The sequence below is a fragment of the Asparagus officinalis genome, chromosome 3, assembly GCF_001876935.1.
Source record: "Asparagus officinalis chromosome 3, Aspof.V1, whole genome shotgun sequence".
Taxonomy (NCBI): Eukaryota; Viridiplantae; Streptophyta; class Magnoliopsida; order Asparagales; family Asparagaceae; genus Asparagus; species Asparagus officinalis.
The window spans coordinates 78,714,532-78,741,081 of NC_033796.1; the positions used below are offsets into that span (position 1 = coordinate 78,714,532).

Sequence of the window (26,550 nt, forward strand, 5' to 3'; positions counted from 1 at the left end):
GAGTGGGTAAATAACTCACAAGCTGAGTTAGTTGAGCCTGGTCCTAATTTCGATCGACCCGAGGATATCACTTTAAAAAAAGGAGATCTATTCAAGAATAAGAAAAGCTTAATTTTTGTTATACGTGAATGGGTAATTAGGAACCGGGTCAAATTCAAGCCGGTGAAATCCAACGCAACTAGCTACCATGTAAAGTGTTACTTCAATGAGAAATGTCAAGCCGCTTATACAAGTGCTGCAGACGATAGAAATTTAAAATGCCCATGGAAGCTTAATGCAGCTGTTAGGAAAAAATCCAACGGACAATTTGTGATCTCAAATTATTGCGGACTTCATACATGTTGCAATCCGACTATCGCTAATGATCATAAAACAACAACTTTCGCTTATATCATGAAGCTAATTATGCCCGAAGTTAGACGAAAATTTGATCTTACTCCAGGACAGATAATTACAACGGTTCATGCTATGAAAGGCATAATTATATCCAAGTTTAAAGCATATGATGCACGGAGGAAGGCGTTGATTAGAATCTTTGGAGATTGGGAAGAATCTTACCAAAAACTTCCACATTATCTTGCAGATGTTAAGAGAAAAAAACTGGGTACGGAATATGAGATAGCGTCTAAGGAGATCACACCGGAAATGAGAGGTTCATCCGGGTATTTTGGGCATTTGGGCCCGCTATCAAAGGGTTCTCTTTTTGTCGTCCTCTCTTAAGCATCGATGAAACACATTTATATGGCAAATACAAAGGAGTGCTCTTGGTTGCGACCGGTGTAGATGCAAATGGTGGGTTATTTCCAGTAGCTTTCGCAGTTGTGGAGGTGGAGGATACATCGAGTTGGAAGTGGTTTTTTCAGTGTATTTACAAATACATTCCGACTGTTCAAAGTCCAAGAGTTATTACCTTTATTTCTGACCGAATAAAAAGAATTCCACGAGCCTTGCATGAGGGGTGGAGTGCACCACATTATCACCGTTATTGCTTGCGGCATATAAGAGCTAATTTTAAGAGAAAACATGGAGAGGTCAATTTACAAAATTTATTGTGGCAAGCCGGGTGTGCCACTGACTCACTTGTATATGAGCATTGTAGAGAGAAAATTAAATCCCTATCAGTTGAAGCACACAATTGGATTGAACAAAACGTAAAGCCACAATACGAAGATCGATAGGCATTATGTAAAGATAACGGAAATTTGGAATTATTTTGCCGTCACAGCCCCACACACAACCGGAGAGCGAGCATATACAAGCTCAAGACGAAGGAGGCCGTCGACGATCTTAGCGGGTGCGAAGATCGAGACAACGTGGAGGGGTGGATTTTTCCTTTGTTAGTTTTTCCATGTAGATTATATATTGTCGTATGGATTTATTGATGCATTTGGATTTGTTTAGCTTAGACTACATATTATCGTATGGTTAGACTTGATACATTTGGAATTATTTTGTGATGATGTGTATTTTTGTAGAATTTTGGATGTGATGTTGTGTATTTCGTCGGATTATGTGTTGTGATGATGTATTGTATTGTGTTGTGATGATGTGTATTTTTTAGATTTGTGTTGTGATGTTCTAATTTTATAACTTTTATCAATGTATACAATGTAGATGATATATTTTGGCGAAAATTTTGGTCGTAAACGAAGCTAGAGGTATGTGCATGTTTTGCCTCAGCCCAGCAAATATACGGGACTAGTAGTCCCGTATGTTTGCTGGGCTGAGGCAAAATGCCTTTACATAATGTACGGGACTAGTAGTCCCGTACATAAAGTAGAGGCATTTTGCCTCTACCCAGAAAACATACGGGACTAGTAGTCCCGTATGTTTGCTGGGCGGAGGCAAAATATTTCTGTTTTATGTACGGGACTACTAGTCCCGTACGTTTTTTTGAACACCAAAGAGCTCCCAGAAATCATATGGGACTACTAGTCCCGTATGTTTTCTATGAGCACTAATCAGTGTTTAGTGCCTTTGAAAACATACGGGACTAGTAGTCATGTATGTTTTCAGCTGGGCGTTTTCTAAAATCACCCTCTTTTTGGCCTGTTGGCCAAAAAGAGGTCGATTTTGCTAAATATTTAACAAAATGATCGATTTTGCTAAATATTTAGCAAAATCGGACTATTTTAAAAAAATCCTATAAGAAAACATTGTATTGTTTACTTATTAACATGACCACTAGAGGTGTCCAAATGGCATTGGGCCCGGACCTAACCCGACGCACGGCTCGGTCGTACGGACTCGTACCCGGGAACCGGGTAAAGCCTGGAAATCCGGCCGGCCAGGCTCCGGGCCGGCAGGCCTCTGGGCCCCAGCGTCCGGGCTGAATGGTGGTGAAGCCCGACCCAGTTGTCGGCCTGGCCCGGTTTTTAATTATATACATATTATATATATTTTTATATTTTTATATTTTTATATATAATTTTATAGTATGATATGGTCATTAATGTATAGTTATATATATTTTTAATTGTACATTGTCATTAATATATATAAATTTATAGTATGATATGGTCATTAATATATACTTATATATATATTTCTAATGTATATTATATATAATTATAGTATGATTTGATCATTAATGTATACTTATATATACTTACATATAATATATAGCTATATACTAATATATAAGTATATATGCTAATACATACTTTTATAAATATAATAAGATTAAACTAATTTTTTAATTAAATGCCCGAAGCCCAGCCCGATTTGGCCTGGACCCGGACCCGTGCCCCACCCGAGCACCCCGGGTTTGGGTTCAGGCTTGGCATTTTGCCTGGCCAGGACCCAAAAATCCGGGCCAAGCCGGCCCATTTGGACAATTCTAATGACCGGTCTTTTGTTCAAAGATAGTTTAAGATGCATTTGACGATCCTAAATGGAAAGTGTACAAAGGCTAGAGCCCAATAATTGATTCAGAATGGAGCCAAACAAATTGAAAACTAGTTAAATATGGTTTAAAGATAAGCACCGACCATTACTAAAGCCCTAACCATTTCGCGCTCTCCACCCCACCAAAAGGATCTGATCTGAAGAACTACAGTATGCCTCGCACAAAATCATATTGCAATTCATATATGGAGTGCATGCATATATAACACTTTTTCAAACAGATAAAAGATTGAATATGAATTTTGTGAAAGCCCCCTATATAATTGTCTTATCATATTTGAGGAGATCATCAATAATAAGTACTTTGACAAGTCTCTGAAGTAATAGCAGTCCAAGGTTCATTATAACAAGGGCATGCTCTTATCGACTACAATAAGGAGAAACATATAGTTCTAAAAGTATAGTTCAACCAAGAACTCTCAATTCGAATACCTCTCAAACTGAGACTCATGGCAATGTGGGTCCAGCCAGTCTCGAGTCGAGGCTTGATGCATCATGGCATCAGCCGTGGTGGTTTTATTACCGATTCTGCTGCCAACAAGATCACGTATGTATTCAACCTTATTCTCACGTCCAGTAGTAGTACCAGAAGACCTGCGATCAGCTTCATTCAGTTTCTGCTTAAATCTCTGTTTGCGTCCTCCTCCAGTGTTCAAGTCTAGTTGGTGTTGCTTAGCTTGAGATGGTGGAGCGCCGTGAGGACCCAGATAGATCTTTTCCTGTTCCTTTATAACCTGTATGAAGATAATGAGTGTGGTTTAACTCGTTATAACTATCCAACTGCTCCAAATCAAAAATGGAAGAAAAGTTCAGCAATGGAGCATAGTCATTAAAGGTTGCGAGGAGTGAACAAATTGTAAACCCTCCTTATCCACCAAATAGGTTTCCATACTTGTAACATGGATTGGTGTCAACTTCCTAAATGTGGACAGTTAATGGGCAAGCAAGGGTTTTAGAGATAAAGCCTCAGGAGATTGGATCAGAGGTGAAGAGTAAAATTTTCAATAAAAACAACAAAACCCTATCCCAAACTTTTGTGGATGGCGACATAAATCCTGTTCTTCCCTGCACTTATATTATTAGCCATCTCCTCCCTTAAATTAACTATTATCATATCCTTCTTAATTCCTTCCAACCAAATTCCTTCTAGTCTACAGGTGGTCCTCTTTGGCCATTAACTATAATCTTATCACTTCTCCTAAGTGGTGCTTTTAATAGTAATGATTTTATGAAAAGTACCATACTTATAAGCTGTAAATGTTATATAGAAACTTTAAAGCAGATTATACAAACCTTTGGAGGAAGTTGAACATCTGTTACTTCTGGTGCCGCCTGATTGCTCGAATCAGAATCTCCAATGCTCAAGCTTGGGATCACAAAACCATCAGTGTCTGAGTACATAATACAATAGCATTAATAAATATCTAGAACTATGTACTTTTTTAAAAAATCTTGAATAAATATTTTAGGTCACCTGATTACAAGACCTTATGCCTCAAGTACTGTTGAAGGAAAGAAAGTAAAAATATTAAAATTAACATTAAAATGAAGTGACCAAAATTAAGCTAAGGTTATAATTTGTCTAATAATCATGGCTCAAGGACTACAGAACATCACCGTTGATTTGATGAGCAATGTTTCACGTAACTATGTAGAGAAATTCTTAAGAGCAGTCGATATGTATGTCTCCTTCTCTTCCTAACATTCAATGGTATCTTTCTACAGGAATTTGTATCCATATATTTGGCCATGTGTGCATCTGTCCCTGTTATATGCTCCACTACTGCTCGTTACTACATTTCCTCCATGCCTTTAGTATTGTCTGCCAACTATATGATCATTTCTATTCCAAGAGTTTCTAATTCAATATTAAAGCATTTAAGCTTGTCAACCATGGCCAATTCCAGAGTAGCAACCTCCCGGGCTAGCTCATCTAATCTGAGAAAAAGTCCTTCCCACATTGCATAGTAAGCTAGGCAAGTCTTATCTGTTGAAATCACAAATCTACAATAAGCAGGCAGGCACGTGTATGTGCACGTGAGCACCACGCTACAAACAGACTGCTAAGAACAGAAATTTGTACCACTTTATGCATCTCAAGATATTTGCAATTTGGTCCCCTAAACTTCAATGGATGCCCCTTCCCCTTCATATCTCCTGGAAAAAGTAAGGAAGCAACCACATTTTCGCTCTTAATTTACCATATGAATCCTAAAGGATGTAGATCTAAACACAATCATGTTACCTACATATAGGTTATTAACATGCAATCTTAGTGTTAGTTAACCTATTAGCTGGATATTATATTAAACGTGATTGAATCAGATTGATTATCATAAGAGCAAAAATGTACGTACTATACTAATAATTTACAAGGGATGTAACCTTTAATTTTGGCCAATATAAGCGTAACGGTTTTAATACTTTCCTAGCTAGGCATGTACAAGGACAACACCTTCTAGCATCCCCAATGTATACCTTCACTAAATGAAGTAAGTAAATACATGCACAAGTATGAGAAGAATCCCAAATTCAATATTCTTTTTTCCTTTAAAATTGACATCTGTTGACAGTCTCTCTTCCATAAGTGTTAGAGGTCATTCAGATGTAAAACATTTCTTTTAGTTTCCCCACCATCAAATGCCTATTCCTGATTCTGCCTTGGCTCAAACTGTTGATGACCCAACTTGGTGTCTGCAAGTGAAAATAAATGATAAGTGTAATAAAAGTCAGAAAAGTGTAAATTTCCTTTAGATTAAGATTACAGGTGAATCTACAAGCTTTTCCATCCAGCAACTTAAATAGAAACTTCATACTAACGAATAAAGTAGACACAGCAAACATGCTAACTTAATGTTAGGCCAAGGCAAGAAAGAGGGAATTTCTTTCAGGTTAGAAATAAAGTCTATTCTATTCTTTTAACAATGAAAAGTTTCACTCTCAAATCCAATATCCTTGAGTCCCAGTATCTGATTAAATAAATAAATATGTGACAAGATCATGAACAGTTGAAAACCTAGAAGGTCCCAAATATAGTAGTTACAAACTGAAGTCTACTGTAAAAACAGATTTGGACACCATCAGACAGAAGCTGAACTTGACCACAACATGAGCATCATAACTATTCTGCAATCTATTATAGTGTGATCTTAAAGAAACATGAGACTACTTCCCAAAGTAGAAAGCAATGGTTTGCATGAATCTCATAACAGTGTCAATTCAAATCAGCTCGATCAGACAAGTATAGAGCCTATGAACCATTAAAATTCAATAGACCTTGATGCATTTTCGCTGAAATTACCTCATAAAGGGGGTCAAAAGTACAACAAAAACAAAGCTTTTATTCAAAATGTTTGGGGCTGACTATATGAATCTTATCCTTCCATTCACTTTACAAAGAGCCATCTCCTCCGTAAAGTATAACCATTGCCATATAACTTGCTTCCAACCAAGTTCTCCTGAACCTACATCTAGTTTTCCTTGCCCCATTAGCTATAACTTATCACTTCTCCCGACCGGTGCACTTAGCAACCTGCATCACCAACGGTCAAAACTATCTCAATTGGTTCTCTATTATTTAATCCTCAATAGGATCTACCTCTAACTTCTTACGACAACACTCATTTCTTATCATGTCTGTTAAAGTACGTTGTTGAAAACAGTTCTGTGGGAAATTAGTGAATCAATTAAGAGAGTCCTGATGATCTCATTATTTATAATACTAGCTGTTGAAGCTAATTTTAGAAAATGCAAAGAATTTCATAATTTGAAAAAAGCCTCAATGGTTTGTATGTGGTTATCTTGGTTCTGAATTTTCAAATGAAAGGGTTGACAAGTGGAGATGGATTATTTGATTCTAACAGCTCAAAAGGAAAGGGTTGACAAGTGGAGATGGTACAAGTAATTTAACATTTCCCAGACTTAAGCTGGAAGCATTAAGATTGAAATTTTCTATATGCGTATCCATTGAATTAAATCATGCTTTTTTAGGAAAGGGGTCTAGCTGCAAAAAGAATGAGCAATCTACAATAAGAAAGAAAAGAGGGGAAAAAAGCAACCGACATACTTGACATCAGATATATACTGGCATGCAACAAAGCTTCTAATGATGTATTACAAAGGACTATTTGAAGCTAGGCATAAATGATTTTGATATTGTTAAATAAAAAATCATCAAATGGTGAATAGATGCATTCAAATGATGGGTTCTAACCAGGAAGTTAATGTCAAATATCTAATGTTTGGATTGAAATAAACATTTTATTAATTGGATCAAACCAACGAATCAAGTGATGTTGACCGATTATTTGCTTAGCTGGTTTAGACCCAATTTCAAAACCAATTCCACTTGATCTAGCATGAAGCAAAAAGGTTTGAATTCAAACTCGAAGACGGGTGAAGAAGCATGTTGTTAGGCTATTTGAAAACAAAAGATCAAGAGAATAAGATTAAAAAAGGATTAGGTGCTTTATAATTGAATTTGATTGTATCACCACTCATCCAACAAACTCCACGTTGCCATATCCTAACCAATCAAAATCTCATATTTTATAAAAACCCTAGTTCATCATCAGCCAAGAAAAGAAACCGACACCTGACTCCACATAGAAGAGAGCCAAAAAAGCCCTTCTAACAGCTTTCCGCTTCTCTACAACATCAGCAAAAATCCCCCATCAGTCTCACCTATCTCCCATAGCAAAGCAAGGTGATTTTGTTTACCTTCATCTTATTTCCTTCCATGTGAAGCATCCATCTGGTAACTATAGCCACCAATAAAAGTCTCAACCTATGATGCACGGATACGGATACGGGAAACGGACACGAATATGGGATGCGGCAAAATCCAAAAAAAAAAAGAATACGGGGATACGGCAAGGATTTTTTTAAAAAAATATTATTATATATAGAAAATTTTAAAAATTCAACTAACAATCTAAAATATGAATCTATCATAAAATAACAAGTTTGTAAATAAAAAGTACCTCAAGATGAAGTGGAAGCTGAGAGATTGAGAGAGAGGATTAGGGTTAGGGTTAGGGTTTTTTCTTATTTTCTTTCGTTTGAGTCAACTGAGGATTGAATCGAACGGGAGATTTGAGAAATAGGGATGTGTTTTTTAATCGAACGGTTCGGGTTGGATTTTAACAACCAAACCCGCAACCCGAATGAATCGGCTTTCGGCGAATTTGAGCCGTGTCCGAGCTCCTTTAACCGTGTCCGAGCCTAATTTGACCGTTGACCCGTGTCGGACACGGATTGACCGTGTCCGACACGTGTCATGCACGTGTCGTGACGAATCCGTGTCCGATTCGAGTCGGACACGGATTCGTGGCCTCCGGAGGCGAATCCGTGCTTCAGAGGTCTCAACCCCACTAGACTAAATTGCACATTCAAATACAATATGGAGTTTCTGTACTCCTTAAAGTCTCTGTACTCTCCCTGGTGTCACTGTACTCTTCCATGGAGTCTCTATACTTATCTAGAGTATGTCCTCTTTCAAAGTCCATATACTCCTTTTAGAGTCTTAGTACTCTTCCGTATTTTCGGTTTGATCTTATAATATTGGATTCTTTTTTATTATCTTGTTCTCTATGAATTGACGATTGTTTTTAAACAAGAGCAAACAAAATGATTTTTTTATGGCGTAACTTGCTAGAGGAAACAATTTGATTAGGAGCAATTTGATTAGGAAACAAGAGCTTGCATAGAAACTATTAAGAAGAATATGACAATACTTAATTTAAGGAGGAGATAACCTTCAACAGAATTGAATGAAAGAATAGGATTCCAGAAATTCCAATCTACACCTTGAAAGTTCTAGAAATTGCAATGCAATCCCTAATAATTTCATAAATTGCAATGCAGTCCCTAATAATTTCATAAATTGCAATGCAGTCCCTAATAATTCTATAAATTGCAATGCAACCCCTGAAATTATTTCAGAAATTATGGATCAATCCCTAATGTCGAAATTACAAAGATGCCCTCAAGAAATGCAAAAACTAAAAAATCAATGATGAGCTGGAATGTCCCTAAACTAGAATCGACTACAAATTGAATCAAATAGACTTTCATGTCCCTTATCTGGAAAATAAATTCAAATTTGAGCTCATATCATTAAAAAAACAAATCCAAATATGACCTCTACATCGCTAAACTAGGCTCCGAACCAAATTTGACCTCCCTATCGCGAAATCGAAAAACAAATCCAAATTTGACATTCATGTCGCTATACTAGAAAAAATACAACCTTGACCTCCACGTTGTTAAACAGGGAAACAAAGTAAATTTAACCACCATATCACTAAATTGGATCCAAATTCACCTTAACCGCAAGGAGAGGGATGCCGAAGGCGGGACTAGTGACTGGAGTGAAGTCGTAACAAGGTAGCCATACTGGAAGGTGCGGCTGGGAGTGAAGTCGTAACAAGGTAGCCATACTGGAAGGTGCGGCTGGATCACCTCCTTTTTAGGGAGAGCTAATGCTTATGCTTGTTGGAAATATAAATTCTATATTGTAAGGCCAGAAACAAATCCAACTTCAACTGCAACGTCTCTAGCAAGGATCTTGTTTAAAATTGTACATTGAGAGTATGCCCTTGGTCAAGCCACGTTATATGATCAATCTTCAATGAAACTATTATATATTTCTTGCATGACTTTTTTATTTGCATTCTGTTAATAGAAGGTTACTTTTCTAGAAAGGGTAATTACAAATAGATTATTGAATCCAATGGAAACCATGAACCTACGTAAAAGTAAACCTTCCCATAGGCTGATTAGACGGGATCAATATGCAAATAGAAATTATTTACCTTAATTAGATGACCTCACCCGCAGTTAGTTAAGGGAGATGATTTTGACCCAACATATTCTGGCACCCCTAGTGCAACAGGATTTCTTCTTCCATCTTTGAGCCGATGTGTCATCAAAAAAGGAACTCTTGAGTTGGTTTTGTAATGATTTCTTATAAAGACCTCTACAAAATCAACGGAATCCAAGCAAAACGTTGTATCAAGTATTTTGTTTACCATCACTTTAGGCTCTGTGACATTCCCACAACCAATGATGGATGACTCGTCGTCGATTTCCTTTGAAAATATCCCATAGGTGATTACCACGTAAAATGTGCAATCTCTAAAACCAAGGATGTGCTATCCACAATAGCTGAGAACACAACCTCACCAAAAGCATCTAAACTTCCTTTAAGAGGTAAGAGGTCTAATGTGATTGTTCTGAACCTGCGAACTATTGAATCCTTATCATACCGACATCGACAAAGAGAACCCATATTTGAGACTTACCTTTCCAGCCACTCCTATCAAGTCGCAATCAGTTCTTGAAAGGCTATCTTATCCTGTTGACAAGGCAACTATGAAAAGAAAGTACGTGATATCCTGACTTCTGATAACAATACTGTGACATCGAAATAAGGTTTCTGACGTCCATCAGGCATTTCAAAAGCCACTGATGAAAACCATAAAAAAGACTCGAATCTAGTCAAGACTATCACACAAGCAATCCTTGAAAAATTCTTTTGAACCTCAACATATGTCAAACAAATGCTATTGCAGGCAAGCTTTGCAAGAATGCTTTTAGAACAGCAAAAGTAACAGAGAAGGAATAAGAAACTTCATCCTCTAGGATATATCGACCATTGATGCAAGCCTAGAAATTTAATGGATGGTATTTCCTCCACAACAAAAACCACAAACATAACTATTAGAAGTGCCTCAACTGCTCTAGTAACAAACAAAAGGATGGAGGCAAGAGACGACATAACAATACGAGGTACATACTATGTATACCGTAGGACATGCAGATGAAGATCCTGCAACATGCAGCCATATGCCACAACTAAATCAACAAAGAACAAGAAGCATAAACAGAAAAATAAGCATCTTATCCTCTAAAGATGCACTAATCAATCAAGGTGAGAACAAAAACTCTGATAGAGACCAATAAAGGAAAATATCTATGTTATCCATGAAGACGATAATGAAGATGAGGAACAGTTATTTATCCCACAAAATAGGTACGCATGATCGAAAGTTTTCAAAGACAACTTGCCGAAAGCAATTGGAAAGTCAGCATGTTATTTGCACAAGTGAATAACTTCACGTAAATTATGCTACAAATTACCAATCAACTGGAAAGGACTAGGGGCAAGTGCAAGGGTAGAACCTTGCTATAGAACGGTCATAATCAGGATCGTCCACACGTTTGAGAAACTCTCAGTTAACCTTATGAAGATTATGGGACTAAGAAAGGATGTATAAACCAATTGTTCTGAACGAGGTGAAAATATTTCTTACTGAAGAGAAATCAAAGAAAAAAGGTATATCAAAAGGGGCAATGACATTGATGGACTACTGTTACCTAGTACCAAAGTTTTAAGAAATCTAATGGAATGATAAAACTAATCAGCACCTTGCCAACTTCAGAGCAACCTATGAAACTACTAGGGGCAATGACATTTTACTCATAAGACGAATTGTCAACCGTCCAATGGACTAGCTTTCAATTGATACTCCCAACTTATCCGATGAATCAGTTGGAACCTTTGCACAAATGGAATCACTCGTCTGTAAAAGATTTGCCAAAATTCATTTTGTTCTGTCTTTGTTCTTATTGCGGGTTTTCATAGTTTATACTTGTGTACCTAAGTATGATGTTAGCTGCAATCTATTCTCACGTGCCAGAGTATCATGTGGGTGCATTTTAGACTCGTGCCCTTGAAGTATGATGTTAATGAAGTTTAGACTCTCCCCCTGAAGGAGCATGATGTGGATGAAGTTTTTAGATTTGTGGCCCATGCATCATGTGGATGCATTCTAGACTTGTGCCCTTGAAGTATGATGTGACTGAAGTTTAGAATCGCGCCCTGAAGGAGCATGATGTGGATGAAGTTTAGATTTGTGCCTCCAAGAAATATGATGTCGATGTAGTTTAGACTCGTATCCAAGAAATATGATGTGGATGCAGTTCAGTATAGACTTCATATGATCATATAAAGTGTATTTTTGTGAATTTCTAATGAAGTGGCACTGATAATCAAAAACACCATTGATATCTTGGTTCACTGTTTGCACTCCTATGGAGGAGGGAGAGCTTGGAATTATTTCTAATTCAGTCTATGAAGAGTTTGCATGCCAAACTGGCATGGAATTATCTTCAAAGGGATTCTCTTTGGGGTTCTTTCATGCAGAGTAAGTATACTTTAGATAGGATATCTCTCTCCACTTCTCACGCTTAGCAGACGATTAGCCCTCATATTTCCTCTATTTCACAAAATTCAGCTTGGATTATAGCATGGCCTTATCTTCAAGGGGATTTTTTTTGGGCCTCTTTCATGTGGAGTAGGTATACGTTGGATCAAACCTCTCCTTCCGTTTCTCATGTTTAGCAGATGATTTGCCCTCATATTTCTTCTTTCTCCCAAAATTCAGCTTGGATTATTGGCTTTGGAGATATTTCTTTTTTGGAGAGAGAATTAGTCTGGATCAGTCCTTTGGAGACAATGGGGTCCCTAGACCATCTATTTCTTTTGCTCAAGCTAAGCTAGATGGCACATGAAAAGGAGTTTTGCAAAACCGAGACTCTTGAAAGTTTACTTCAATTAACCTGGTTGCTTCCGTAAAAGACCGTTTATATTAGCTTCGTACAGCAACAGGGGAGTTTCCTACAACGAGCTATAAGCAGGTAAATAGAGTGAGGCATCCTCAAGTTTGGTAGAGTAGGTTTCCTTAGAACAAATGGGTGCCTCCAAAAGTAAGCTTTTACTATTGGCGTGTGCTTCATGATGGAGTCTCAACAGACCTTAATATTCAACATATTGAGATCTCTCGTGACCATGTGTGTTGTAAGTCCCTCATTAGAAATCACTTCAACATATCTTGATTTCTGATTTAATGCTTCTGAGATATAACATTATTTCTCTAATATTTTCAATAGTCCTCCTTTTTTTACCTTTATTTTACAATTGATAGAATAGTGGTTGCGGGGCTCTTCCTTTAGAAATCAATTGGGTTTAACAAAAATCATCATTTGGAATTGTGTTTTATTGGATCTTTGGTTGTGCAGTAATAAGACCATTTTTGAAAAAGTTTTCATTCAAGTGCTAATGTTATAGAAAAAGTTAAGAAGTGGATTAATGAGTTTAGTTCTAAATTTTCTCTAAAATCCTCTATATTTTCTAAATTCGATTATCCTCTCCATGTTGCTAATTTTTTTCCAAAGCTCCAAGATTGAGGTTAGGCTGATAAGTGCGTTGGATCCCTCTAGACACAGGGTCAAGTTAAGCATTGACGGTTCTTGTCAGAATGATTTATGTGCTAGCAGAAGCATTCTAAGGAACTCATTCAAAGATCTCCTCTTTGTTCTTTCTTATTTCTATGGAAAAAAGTACCAACATGTTTGCGGAGGCTTCTGAACTTAGAACGGACCTTGAGATGTGCACAAAATATTGCCCTAACATGGTCGTAGAAGAGGATTCTCTAATCCTTGTACAGTTGCAAAGGCCCTATCACGCTTCCTTGCCATTTAGTATATATTTTGAGGTTTTGTCGAACTGTTCTTCAACCGGAGCAAATTTCTCATGTCATCAGAGAAGGAAATCGTGTTGCAAATACTTAGTTTCTTAGGGGTAGTCTTATCAATCTTTTCAATTACTTTTGCCATTTGACCATCTCTCACCTACATTATGCATATCATTATGGAGGATAAAAGTGGTTTCTATAATTTTATGCATCGGTGAGTCGTCTTTTACTTAGGGTCAGTTTTTTTCTTCAGGGCTTTCGGAATCTTCTTTGAAATGCATTTCTTGTATGGTCTCAGGATAGTTCTATAATATCCTATTTTTTCTTCAGGGCTTTCGGATTATGATATGAATGTGGTTGACTCATGCACCTAAAGAGTATAGTATATCAATGTTTTAAAAAGCCTCCGCTTAGCCTGCGTAGACGTACGCATAAGTCTAGGCAGTACCTTGACCAACTACCTAGCACCTAGCGTCTAGACAGTACCAAGACTGCCCACCTATATTTTGAGAGCGCTTAGGCGGCATGGTCTACCTATATAGACTGCACACCTTAGGCATTGATCATGATTTCCTCTATTACAGTCTCCACATCCTCCAACCTTATCCAATTCCCAATTGTGAACACCTCCTCTACATCTCCCGACCTTCAAGAAAACCTCTTCCCCTTACCACTTAAGAAATCTGCCTAGTTGCGCTTAAGCTTTCTATAATATTGATATTTACTATCAATAACTGTAATTAAAAAATAAAAAAGGAAAACACCTAGGTGTCTAGGCTCTAGGCATCAGGTTCGACGCCTAGGCCGCCTAGCGCTTTCTGTAACCTTGTAATATACATGCGATTTAGATTAGTGACTCCAAAGAGTATAATGTGGATGTAGTTTAGATTTGCATCCTACAAGGAGGTCATGTGAATGCAATATAGACTCGTGTTGCACAAGGTGTAAGGTTTGGATATAGTTTGGACCAATGTGAAAAAAAGCGTTTTCAGAGTGCGCTTTGAAGCGCGCGTCAGCGTGTTGGGGCAGATTTTCACTCCGAGGCGTCCCTCTAAAGCGCATATGCTTCTGAAGCGCATGCTTTGCTTCGTGAAGCATTCGCTTCAGCGGGAAAGCGCTTGAATCGCGCTTCAATACAGGTATGAAGCGTAAAAATTGAGTAGGGTAAAGAAAAGGAAACCCGAAAAAAGAATAGTTAAGAATCTAAACATATCCGATTTCTCATAGAATTCCTATTAGGGCACAACTTCAATTTCCATTAAGATCTAGCTCCTCTACTCTACATATATTAAAAAAAAATCATCTCTGCAACAAGTTCCTTGAAGGAAGATTGAAAAGAAAACAGAGAGAGAATCATCATGGCGGCTTCGATCAAGTAAGTTAGTTTTTTCTTTTCTTTTTCTGGCTTTTTCCGATTTTTCTTTTATTTTTCTGCTGCTTTCTCTTCTCTCTGGAATCAACCAGAGCTATATTCTCCCCCCTCCCTCCGTCTTTTCTTTTTTATTTGAAGTTTAGAGTGTCCTTTATTTCTTCCCTCTCTCTTTCTCTCTCTCTCTGTTTGACTTTTCAAAGACCCATCTCTTTAGTTGATGTTAGTCTTGTATAAGTGCATGTAAATTTACTGTTTTCAAAGTTCAGTACCAGAACTTTACCTCTTCCATAGTTCCAAGATACACTTTTGTACAAGTGCATGGGACTTTACTGTTTCCAAAGTTCAATAAAGTACTTTACCTCTTCCATGGTTACAAAAAACACTAATCATATAAATGTGAATTTGTCTTTTTAAAGATGTCTGACTTCTGATGCCTCTTTCAATGATTTTTTCAATTTTTCCCTGTTTTTCTTGATTAATTACTTTCAGATTACCATATCATGTATTGTAAATAGTGCAGAAGCTATATTTATATTATTTTTAATATATGACTCATAAAATAAATATACTTAATTAATTATATAAAACATAAATACATCATGTATCTTTAATATATATATAGTGTAGTATTTAATTATTTATTGCTGTTATACCTTATAAGTTATAATTTGCAAATTTGTTTTGTTTATGTTATTTGATCTTTTTAGGGTTGGTAAAGATTTTGCTTAGCAGCATGTTAAAGCATGTTCAAGATTGTTATTGACTATTAGATGTGAACTTTAACATATGTTTTTATATTAGAGTTTGGAAGTTAAAAATTACTTCTCATTTAATGTTTTGGACTCTATAAGTGTGCATATATATATAAAAAATATAAATAAAGAGATATCGTGAAGCTTGCGCATCGCACCTCGAAGCTTACGCTTCACTTCACAAGTGGGGTAAACGCTTCGCCTTGCGCTGTTGCTTTTTGAAACATTGGTTTGGACTCATGTCCTAAGGAGTATAGTTAGATTCAGTTGATTTTTCTGCAGGGGAACCCGCAAAACAGATTTTGATTGAGGGGTGGCTTCTATTTTGAATTGTCTCAATCGAAACTTTAATTACATAACAGTCTTCAATTAGGTGGCTAACTAAATTGGGGTAAGCACAATACTTAAGATCATCCACTTTTCCAACCACTACTAGCCTCTTTGGTTCACAAAGTAGTAATCCATTCTTCAAGGCATCTTTAAAAATCATATGCACTTTATTTCTTTCATAAGAATACTGTTTATTCTTCTTATCTTGAAGTGTAAAGCTATGTTGGTCATTGATTTAGAAAGAAGTAGAGACCACAAAACCTTCCTCCCATTTGGCTATAGTAGACCATTTCTACGATTCGGATCCCTCTGCTCCATCCTTGACTTCTTCTTGCTTGCACGTTAAAGAATCTTTATTTGCCTGTCTAGCAATATACGAAGTATGTAGCACATATTGTTGTCTCCTTCCCTGATGTCCTTTTCTTTCTTGCTAGAGCAGCTGAAGAACTTCTAGAAGTTGCTTCTTTTGATTTTTTTGTTGTGGGGAAGATGTCATTAGTGAATTTTCTAAGACTGCTTCAATGCTCAATATGTGTCCCGAAGTATAGTTTCATATTCCTTTTTAGACTTCTTTTCTTCGTTACTTTTGGCTGCTTTAAAAAGCATTCCTACCAAGCTTGGCTACAGTACCATTCTTTCGGACGTAGTTTAGAGGTTCAAAAGAATTTTGCACAGGGACTATTGGCCTGACAGATGGTTTGAGACCTTTTATTCTCTCGTTCTTTCGAGGTCTCAAAAATGTTGCTAAGAATCAGTCTATCGAATAATTCTTTTCATAGCTGTCTTGTCGACAAAATCAGCCCTCAAAAAAACCATTGTGACTTGGCAAAGACATGTTGGAAAAGTAAGTCTCTCAATCATGAATCTCCTATATATTGATGTCAATGATGGTAAGGATTCAAGGCATGTTCTGAACAAGCACAATAGGTCTCTTCCCTCTTGAAAGAACCATGGACGCTTTCGGTGAGGTCATGTTCTCAGTTTTTGCAGAAAGCATAGTAGTTCCTTCTGGTTTCATAGAGACTGCAGTTACTATTCAGTTAATCACCTTCGGAAAACTTCTAAAGAAAATCGAAAAAAGTCAGTACTCATCACCAATTAAGGGTACGTCATAGAGTCGCAAGTAATAGTGGATGGCATTGCCAGATACAACACCTTTCTTTGATACAATTGATTCTACAATGATCTTTGCAAGAAATCATTGCAAAGCTAACTAAAGAGTTTCTTTTGGATGACACATTGGCTCAAAGATAGAAGGAGAAACCTTGTTGCCCCGAGCATATGTCAGAATTTGTGTGGTCAAATAGATACACGAATGAGCATATCTAATTATGATATATAAATTTAATCCATATTCACATCGTTTATGGTTTTCAGACTTAAGAATCTATTGTTAATTATCACTTTGAAGAAATGAACCTTCGATTAAGCAATAAATATCATCAAATAAAGAAAACTAACACAACAGAAATACAATAGCTTCATTGATGATTGATCCTGTTGCATGGTTGGCATTATCCCCAGTGTACAACTTGAAACAATATCCTAGAACAAAAGTATGGCCGTTGAATTTGGTTTGTTCCAGACCTGGTGACTTGAAAGTCGAATTTATATTTACAGACATGGAAGTCAATTTCAAATTTGGACCTAATTTAGTGACATAAAGGTCAAATTTTGGTTTGTTTCTACCTTAGCAACGTAGAGCCCATATTTGCATTGTTTTCCAGTATAGCCATATCGTCAATTTTGATTTGTTTTCCAATTCAATGATGTGGATGCCATACATGGTTTAGAACCAAGTTTAGCGATGTAGAGGTCAAATTTGAATTTTTCTTTCAATTTGGCGACATGGAGGTCAAATTTGAATTTATTTTCCAGTTTAGTGATGTGTAGTCGATTCTACACTTTTACTTTATAGTCGACTTGAATTTACAGTGGGTTTGGATACAAGCAAGGATGATATAGGAGGGGAATTATTCAAGTAACCCTAACGGGAGAGGGTGATAGGGGGAGGAACAAACTAAAATTTATTGTGTTTGGATAGATAAGAAGGGGAAGGTAGGGTATATTGGAACTTAATGTTTGTTTAGAGTAGAGAATAAAATGGAAGGAAAGCTACATGACCAAATATACTCTTTTGAAGAAAGGTTACATCTAAATATATTTTATTTTTCACAGGTCAATTTTGGAATATTTAAAATATTTCACTGAAACTCAATCTCTCCCCTGCCAATCCATCCACTTCAAAGCGATTAAGAAAGTGAGTGATTTTTCTTACTTTTAACCCTCCACTCCCTTCACCTTACTAATTATAAATTGTAAACAAACAAAGTTTTTGGATGATTACCATCCCAACCCTTCCCTTCCCTTCTTAAAAAAGTCTATTTAAACTCACCATTAGGGAAAATTCAAGTCCATAATTGATTTTGTAATTTTTGTAATTATTGTGGGGATCTTTATAATTTTAGAATTCTTTAGGGACTGATCTATGATTTCCAAAATTTTCAAGAACTGGATTGTAATTTCTAAAATTTTCAAGGACTGGACTGTAATTTCTGGAAATTTTTAGGGCAAGATTGCAATTTGAAGAATTTTTTCAGAGGCTGGATTGCATTTCTTGAGATATCAAGGACTAAACTACAATGTTTAAGATTTTCGCAGAATATATTCGAATTTTTGGGGTGTTTAGGGACTAAACTGTAATTTTTGGTGTTTTGAAAAAGAATATATTTTCTCTATAATAATAAACGGAAGAAAGATATCGATAACAAAAATATAAAAAAGGAAGCGTAAATAATTAATAAATATTAAATACAGAAGAAAAAAAGAGCATGCTAAAAATTTATTTGTTAAATATGTTGCATGCGTCTACACAAATTATTTTCATAATAATCAAAGCACTAGTACATTAAATAAACAAGACTACAAACGTAATTATTGACATAAAGTTGAGTATGCTAGAACTAGTGAAGTACTAGAACAAAGCTAGAAAAGTATTACTATCTTGAAAGATGAGTCTATAGAATTAAAATTTAGACGCATAGATGCCAAAATAATTAGTATCCCTAAAAAGAGGAGTTTGCACTAGTCAAAATCTGCATTATGAAATAGGAATCATTGTTGTAAAAGAAATTAATAACCCTAAAGAAATGAGTTGTTCGAAAAGACTATTTAGAGAGAGAAATAGAGGGGAGACACATATATTAAAAGACAGGAGGGAGGGAGGGAGGGAGAGAAAGTGGCAGAGGGAAAAAAGCAGAGATAAGTATTTTTAAAATTCTAAAACTGATAAGGGGAAAAACAGAAAAATTAGAGCAGCAAAAGAGGAGAGATAAAAAGGGGAAAAAACAAAATCCAGAAGGAAAGCAAAAATAAGAAAATGTTACTTGTTCATGACTATGATGCTCCTTGTTTTAGGAGTTGTCTTGTTGCTGATCTTTCAACATCACCACAACTCTCAAATTAGTTGGTTTAGGATGAGATGGAAGAGATCCTATGGATTTATAAATAGAACAAAGGAGGTTGATCCTAACAGGAATCATGGTTGAATTCCAATAAGGATAGGCTATATTGCATGGGTACAGGCTCTGAAGCACAGAATCGCCCCCGGAGGCCACGAATCTATGTCCGACTCGAATCGGACACGAATTCGTCACGACACGGGCATGACACGTGTCGAACACGATCAATCCGTGTCCGACACGGGTCAACAGTCAAATTAGGCTCGGACACGATCAAAGGAGCTCGAACACGGCTCAGATTCGTCAAAGGCCGATTCATTCGGGTTGCGGGTTTGGTTGTTAAAATCCAACCCGAACCGTTCGATTAAAAAACTCATCCCTATTTCTCAAATCTCCAGCTCGATTCGATCCTCAGCTGACTCAAACGAAAGAAAATAAGAAAAAACCCTAACCCAAACCCTAATCCTCTCTCAATCTCTCAGCTTCCACTGCATCTTGAGGTACTTTTTGTTTACAAACTTGTTATTTTGTGATAGATTCATATTTTAGATTGTTAGTTGAATTTTATAAATTTTTCTATATATAATAATATTTTTTTAAAAAATTTTGTCGTATCCCTGTATCCTATTTTTTTGGATTTTACCGTATCCCATATCCGTGTTCGTGTCGTATCCGTGTCCGTATCTGTGTCCGTGCATCATAGGGTACAGGTACAGGCATGGGCAATAGTATGGTTATGGGACATGATAAATTTGCAAAAGGTTGGGTACGACGAAACTGCTATATAAATATTTATACACATATATTGTATATTAGAATTAATAATTTATATGAGAATTAAAATTCCTATAACATTTTTATGTTTCTGTTATTGTGGGATTATAATTGGAAAATCACCAGTTTTCTAAATAAATATCCAAACAATATTTTAAAATCATAATTCGAAACCAGACCTATGTCCAATGAGTTTCAAGACGTAGATGTCAAGTGTAGGCTATGTGTCCAAAAAAAATGTATGGCAAGTGTTTTAAATTAAATCATGTATTGTATAATTGAGTACATGCCCGAATAAATATATACGTATATGCAAGGAGTGTCCAAGGAGTTTAGGTACAGGTATGAGTATGAGTTAGGTACGGGTAGGGCTTTAGATTAGAAGTACCTAGGTAACATCGCGGATGGGTGAATCTTATAAATTTTTTGACTTTCCTTTTTTTTAGCCTTGCTGAAATTTAGTGCTTTGGAGTGGAAATTAAAGCCGACGCCTCCAACCACTCTACCTCTACTCAAATCCAGCGCCCTTGAGCACACATCCTATTTCCCTCATAAGCTTCAACTCCAAATCCTCTACCTTTTGCCGAAATCCAACCCTCATCAATAACCTCAAGTCAAAATACTGAAAGCACAGATCAATAACCTCAAGTACGAAATATCCATTGTCAATAGTACCAGTTTCTGAAAACTATTTCAAGTCATGTTTTATATTCTTAGCATTCATCAAATCAGCTAACACAGTTCAAAGAGATATCCACGATTTCAAGTAATAATTCAACTTAGGCCTGATACAAGATTAGCAATGTATTTTAAGTTTCATAAATTCTAACTATAAGTGTCTAGTAAGTCAAATATTATGGATATTGAAAATTCAATCATATTCCAAGCATAACAATTAGCGATCATCACTACTAAAATCCATTTTAAGTTGCTTGTTTGATGGGGTTTGGGAAATAAATGGATATTAAAAAACCAACTCAAATCGAGCCTGACATTCATACATTAATATATGGTTATCTGTACCCATCCATTTAAACACAGATTCAGATTTGGAGAGTGGCAAAGTATTTCAAATATTTGAACACATATTTGAATATAGGGGTTTTTGCATATATCTTTCAAATCTTCCATATTTGCAAATTTACTCCCAAAATCATGGTATTTGCAAAATTACTTTCTAATGCTCCAACGTTGAGTTTTTCTACCCCTTTCACATGACGGTTTTTAGCTTTTAAACAAAAAATATAGCAAACCTATAGGAAATTATTCGAAAATTTTGACATTACCCTATTTAGAAACCAATATTGTTAATTTGAAGGGGTAGAAAAACCAATGCCACAGAATTGAGGGGTAATTTTGTAAATACTAAGATTTCGAGGACAAAATTGCAATATTGAAGATTTGAGAGGTATATATGCAACCTTGAATATAAGAACATGTGTAACTAGGGGTGTTAACGTAGTGGATACGGCTCGGATATAGCACTTAACACATCCATATCCACTTTCTATAAACGGATACGGATACGAATACTGATTCTCTTCCGTAAGAAAAATCTTAACCATATCCGCACTCATCGAAAACGGATACGGTTCGGATATTAGAGAATCAGATCGGATACGGTCACGGATATGAAACCGATATTTGAAAAATGGATATGAATCGGATATGAATTGATTATTACAAAAAATTTAAAACAACATTTGCTAACTGATAAGCTACAAAATTCTCATCACGCTCTACGAAATTATTTTCTATGGTCCTAACAAGAGTAAGACAAGAACAAAATCAACACAAGAGTAAACTAGCCCAATTCACATATTTATGGGGGCAAAATCAGCAGCATATGCATCTTCAGCAACATAGGCAGCACTCTTTAGGTCCCTCAGAGTCAGATTTATTACAAGCAGAGCTGTGAGAATACAAATGAGATAGTTTTTGGGGCTGTTCATGAGTTGGATAGTAAGAGGAAATCAGTGGAGATTAAGGCAGTGAACTATGTGGAGCCTATCTATCTATCTATCTATTTATATATGTATGTATGTATATATATATACACATATATGTATGTGTATATGTATATATATATAAAGAGAGAGAAAGAGAGAAATATGGGTATGCTTGATAGTGAGGTGGCACAATCTCCTCCACTCATTCAAATGGATGACCACATTCACATGGGTTGAGGAGTGCATGGGGATATGCAACCATTTGAATGAGTGGAGGGGATTATGTGGATGCAAAATAATCAGTGACACCAAACACAAACATATAATGATGCCAAACACAAACAAATCAGCCCTAATCCAGAATTACTTCAAACAAACACCAAACACAAACAAATAAAGCCACGTAATTAGTTCTCTGGTGTTTCAAGCTAACACATAAAGGTAAAAATTGAAAGAAAAAAAAACTTAATCAAAAACCTTATAGTCACAAATTAACAAAGCAAGTGTATGTAAAACTAGGATTTTAATTCAACCTTATGGAACAGCAAGGATGATGATGGAACAGGGAGGATAGGCAGCAGCGGATTGTGTGTGCTGGTCATGCTCGTGGAGGAGCGCGTCGGAGAGGGGGCGGAGGAGGGAAAAACGGGGGATAAGCGAACGACGGCGTGATGAGCAAATGGCGGAGTCAGCTCCAAGAGGAACAGAGAGGAGGCGGGGGAGAAGGGAGAGGGGATGGTGGGAGCGAGAGAGAAGGGAAATTGCAGAGAGCGAAGGTTTGAGAATTTGGGATTTGAGGTATCGGATATGAGAATTTGGGTTTTGGGTTGGTTAGTGGTTACGGGTTTGGATATATAAATGTATCTGAATCCTTATGTTAATTGAATTGCGGATATTCGTATCTGCAACCGAATCTTGCACTCATATCCTGATCCGAATCCATATCCGAAAAAATTCGAAACTAGATCCGTACCCGAACCGTATCTGCCCGATTTAAAAAAAGCTTACCATATACGCATCTGTTCGGATACAGATGCGGATCAGTTCGGATAAAACCGAACTGTTTGGCACCCCTATGTGTAACTCTAATTAGATTGAAGTCCATCAATGTTACATAAGGTAACACAATACACTTCATTGATATATACATTTAAAAAGTGTCCAATCCATGAGACTGCACCTAGAATAGTATAAAGAAGATTTAGGATCGATCCCGAAGTTGATACTCATTACATAATTCAACATTACTAAGGTATTAGAGGTATTAGGTCGGAAACCACTTAACCTCCTCTGGCCTAGTTCTTGGATAGTCTGCAGGGCTTGATTCTTTGATTTCATACGGTATCTCTTATCGGCTCATGAAAGTTCCCTTTTTGCATTAAATCTCTCACTCTGCCAGAAACATTATCTTATACATCCTCTTAATTCCGCATTCTCATGCATTTTCACAATATTTCATCTGCCTGACAAAGTTGAACCCATCCAATTTCATCAGCAAGCAAAGCAGCCTTAAGCCTCTCCCATAATGTTTATGATTGTTACATTTTAATACTTGATAATCATATTTTATTACAATTTTATACCCTCATTATCTATTTTTAATGAATAATTATACCACTAATAATTATTTTTATCTTTAATTGCAGGTTAATGAAGAATAAAGCCCAAAAATCTCATCTCTCAACAAAAGCTCATAAATTAAATGAAGAACACAAGCACGAGCCAAAAATCCCAAGCCCAGAATCAAGCCGAGTAGCTTGTAGAAGCCAGAGAAAATAAAAAAATCAAATATAAAAACAAAATATATTCAAGATGGTTGGTCGCAAAGAAACGACGATATCTCTCAATCCGGAAGGCGGAATTTAACATATAATATATAAAAATCGCCTATCTCGATGAGACGAAGTCATCTGTGGAGGCAGGTTTTTGATTGGACATCGATACCGGCATCGATGCTGGCATCGACACCGACATCGATGCTGGCATCGATACTGGTATCGATGGCTACGAATCAGTTACAGATCAATGGCTGATTTTTGATGGTTTTGAATAAGAATTCAATCCAATGGCTCTCATTCATTGATGTTTGCTATAAATAGGGGTAGAGAGTGAGGGGTTAGAGGTGTGAAAAATTTTGTATCTTTATTTGGAGAGGGTTACTCTTAATTGAGAAGACCTTCCAAACTTATAACTTTTTATTACAATTAATAAAAGATTTTTTCACCACTTTAAATTTTTCTTTTCTTCTCTTTGTTGGATGATGAAGATGAAGATGGAGATCAATTTGAAGGTTTGTTTTTCTTATTTCTCTTTTATTTCTTTTCTTATTGCTTAGTAGTTTAGATTTATTTTTTAATGCTTGTAGTGTAGATTTATTTCATGTCGTTATTTTCTCGCATTTAATTCTTACAATTTATTTTGTAGCTTAGTTTTTACAATTTATTTTATAGTTTAGATTTTATTTTCTTGCACTATTCGCCTTGAGGCTAGAACCCTCCTCGGATTAGTTTTTGTTTTTGTTTATTTTTTATTTTTTTTAATTCGCCTTAAGGCTAGAACCCTCTAGGAAATTACCATTTTATTTTCTTATACTATTCACATTTAGGTTAGAATCCTCTTGGGTTTAGTTTTTTTTTTGTTCATTTTTATTTTCTTTGATTCGGCTTTAGGCTAGAACCCTCTAGGGAATCATCCTTTTCTAAGAAGTGGATTCAATTCTAGATTACTCATATCTTTAATTGAATCCGTCATCTTTAATTTCTTGAATTTTCTTTTTATTCTTAATTCTTCTTTTTTATTCTTGATTTTATTCATCTTTCCTTGTGCAAATCATTCATTCTTTGTCACATCCACTCTCACTTACATTTCGTGCCAATTTACACACTATCACTTCCACTCTCTCTATCTCTCCACAACCACATTTACTCATCACTCCTAATTGTCACGCACAAAACATAAGAACTGAATCTAATTTTCTCTACAAACACCTTCCTCGTGGGATCGATAACTTTTTATACTATAAATTGATTAATTGTGCACTTGAAATTTTTGGTATATGTTTATGCTGCATCAATACCTTAATGAACAGCTAAAACCAGATTATAAAGTATGAAGCATATTCTATTTCGAGTTGCGAGAACGGAACAGGGTGGGTATATATTCTATTTCTGGAGAGTCAGTTGACAAATTTGGACCTTTCATATTGGAATAATTGATCTGATGTGGAACATTCATCTGATAACAATTATAGAATACTGCCATACCAAAAAGATTAGTGTATTAGTCAAAGGTATCATATTTTAGCAATTCGATTAAATTACTTAAGTGGCCAACAAGCAATAGATGAACTCTCACATAATAATACAAACACAAATATTTAACAAGGAAATAAAAGCAGCAAAATTAACCACAAACTGAATAGAACCCATAGATCTAATAGTGACGCAGATCAAACAGATGATCAAATCATAATCAATATCAAATCTTTCGATCAAAATCCGCAAGATTAAGTGATTCAAATCTTACCCCAGTCGTCCTCCTGCTCTTCTATTGAGGGATTGGATTGAGTGGTAGAGGGATCCATTGCTTGCAAACGAACATGGAACTCAATAGCCACAGGGCACAAAAGCCCAGAACTCTGTTCTCTAATCCACGGAATACGAAAACTGCAAGATATTAAAATTAAGAGAGATGGGAATAGAAAACTAAATCTCAAAAATCCCAGGAAACGAATCTTATAAGGAGGTGATGGAAGAAAACGGGAGATTTGCAATATGCTGGTAGATTTATGACTAATTTACCCCTGGCTTTAATGACGAATTTAATAAAGGTGTAGTGTGTAAGACGAAGGTGTTTTAGGGGGTGTTTGTTTTGTTTTTTTTTTTTTGGATATAGGGTAGATTTTAAGTTTTGGGATGTAAAAAGTGGTTTTTTGAGGTTTTAGAAATCCATAAATCAAGTTTGTTTCAAAAAAAAATTTGGGATATCACATCTCCAAACTATAAAATACTAATATTTTTTAGCATTTGTAAAATCCCACTTTTCATAGTGGATGTGGGCTGGATCTCTGACATATCACCTCCAGCTCAGCGTAACTCTGCTCTTACCTGAAGACCGATCCCATAGCGAACCATAAAGTCACCGCTTTCGCCTGGGTCCTCTTTTACCCACCGTCTCAAATTCCGCGTGAAACCCTAGCTCTCGTTCCCGCCGAACCCCGACTACGACGCCACCTCCTCCCTCCTCTCCACCCCAACTTCAGCGGGCTCCGCCTCCTCATCAGCGTCCCCAACTCCCAGGCAAGCTGCCTTGCCTCTTCTCCACTTTTCGTGAGGTTTTGGGAGTAACTTGATTTGGGGATTCTATTATTTCAACCGAACTTCTCTCTGCCCGAACAGTTCTCCGACCAACTAAGTCTCCTCCTCGGCAGGTAAAACTCGTTCCTTTTCTCCATAAATTAGGGTTTCT

The 26,550-nt window shown here is 36.4% G+C and overlaps 1 protein-coding gene across 1 annotated transcript; it reads right to left on the reverse strand.

The window, feature by feature from the left end:
* LOC109834377 lies at positions 3,107-25,831 on the reverse strand. Its single transcript, XM_020402383.1, has 3 exons — positions 25,609-25,831; positions 4,201-4,298; positions 3,107-3,641 (listed from the first exon to the last, which is right to left on the reverse strand). The coding sequence occupies exons 1-3, from the start codon at positions 25,664-25,666 to the stop codon at positions 3,327-3,329; spliced, it is 471 nt and encodes a 156-aa protein (XP_020257972.1). The 5' UTR covers positions 25,667-25,831; the 3' UTR covers positions 3,107-3,326.